Raw genomic sequence first — 1,105 nt, 5'->3', positions numbered from 1 at the left:
CAAAAAACAGAAACAAAAACAAAAACAAAACTTAACCTTAAATTTCATATTGTTACATTTTATCCTTTGCACAAACCTTATACTCTATTTATACACTTGGTTATCAAATATATTTAGAAACCTTCTTGGCCATAGCACATTTCACTCACCTTAATGCTAAAATAGTAAAAGGAATTGGGCAGAAGATAGTTAATTATGGCAAGCTACTCAAAATATTCCTAATTTCAAAGATGTGAACCTGAATTAAGTGATGCAAAAAGCAAAGGGGAAAATCTATAGGGCAACTGTTTTGATGATGTAATTTTTCTAAATAAGTAGTTGATATTTTTTCCAGATGGACTCTCACTTACTTTGGCACAAAAGAAGCGGGAACTCCATTGGCCACCAGAGGCTCAAACGCTGACTGTCCACTCCCACTGCTATCATGGCGCCTGTGATAAATCAAAAAATTCCCAATGAAAAGGCATGACTTTTTCCCGTCTTTTTTTTTTTTTTTTAAAAACTAAATCATAGCGGTGTACGTGAATGCAATCATGGGGTGCAATGTGCTGGTTTGAAATATTTTCATCAAACTGGTTAACACAGCCTTCATGGCATTTTCTTAGTTACTGTGTTAATACATTTATATTCTACACTTAGTAAATTTCACATGTACTCTTCCTTTTTCCCTTCTTAAAGCATATTCTCATATTGCTGGGACTGTACACTATCTCTATGAAGTACAAACTCCATGCAAGACAAGAAAAAGGTTGTTTTGAATTCCTAAGCATCTCAAAGGTAAACTTAACCTAAAACTGTCCTAGTAATAAGGACAGTATAAAAATACTTCAAGACTATTTGAATAATTCAGCTGTATCAATTCTTTTACCTGCTAACTTCACATTAAAGTTATACTCACAAATTTAACACTCCATCATCTGCAAATTAAAAAAACAAAATAACAAGAAAAAACATGTGGCTCGGCACCTGTGGCTCAAGCGGCTAAGGCACCAGCCACATACACCTAAAGTGGCAGGTTCGAATCCCCAGCCCGGGCCCGCCAAACAACAATGATGGCTGCAACCAAAAATGGCCGGGCGTTGTGGCGGGTGCCTATGGTCCCAGC

At 36.6% G+C, this 1,105-nt stretch overlaps 1 protein-coding gene across 1 annotated transcript in view; it reads right to left on the bottom strand.

The window, feature by feature from the left end:
• The window catches only part of LOC100961967 (nuclear envelope pore membrane protein POM 121C), a 28,108-nt gene that overhangs the window by 22,247 nt on the left and 4,756 nt on the right, over positions 1 to 1,105 (bottom strand). Inside the window, exons 4-5 of the mRNA XM_023515702.1 lie at positions 351 to 431; positions 150 to 156 (exon numbers count right to left, since the gene is read on the bottom strand). Coding sequence (XP_023371470.1) covers positions 150 to 156; positions 351 to 431 — 88 coding nt within the window. The remainder of the gene's footprint in view (positions 1 to 149; positions 157 to 350; positions 432 to 1,105) is intronic.

This window comes from Otolemur garnettii, unplaced genomic scaffold, assembly GCF_000181295.1.
Source record: "Otolemur garnettii isolate 467f Iridium unplaced genomic scaffold, OtoGar3 scaffold00077, whole genome shotgun sequence".
Taxonomy (NCBI): Eukaryota; Metazoa; Chordata; class Mammalia; order Primates; family Galagidae; genus Otolemur; species Otolemur garnettii.
The sequence above is the reverse complement of the archived record's forward strand: the minus strand, read 5'-3'. Positions and strand labels throughout refer to the sequence as shown.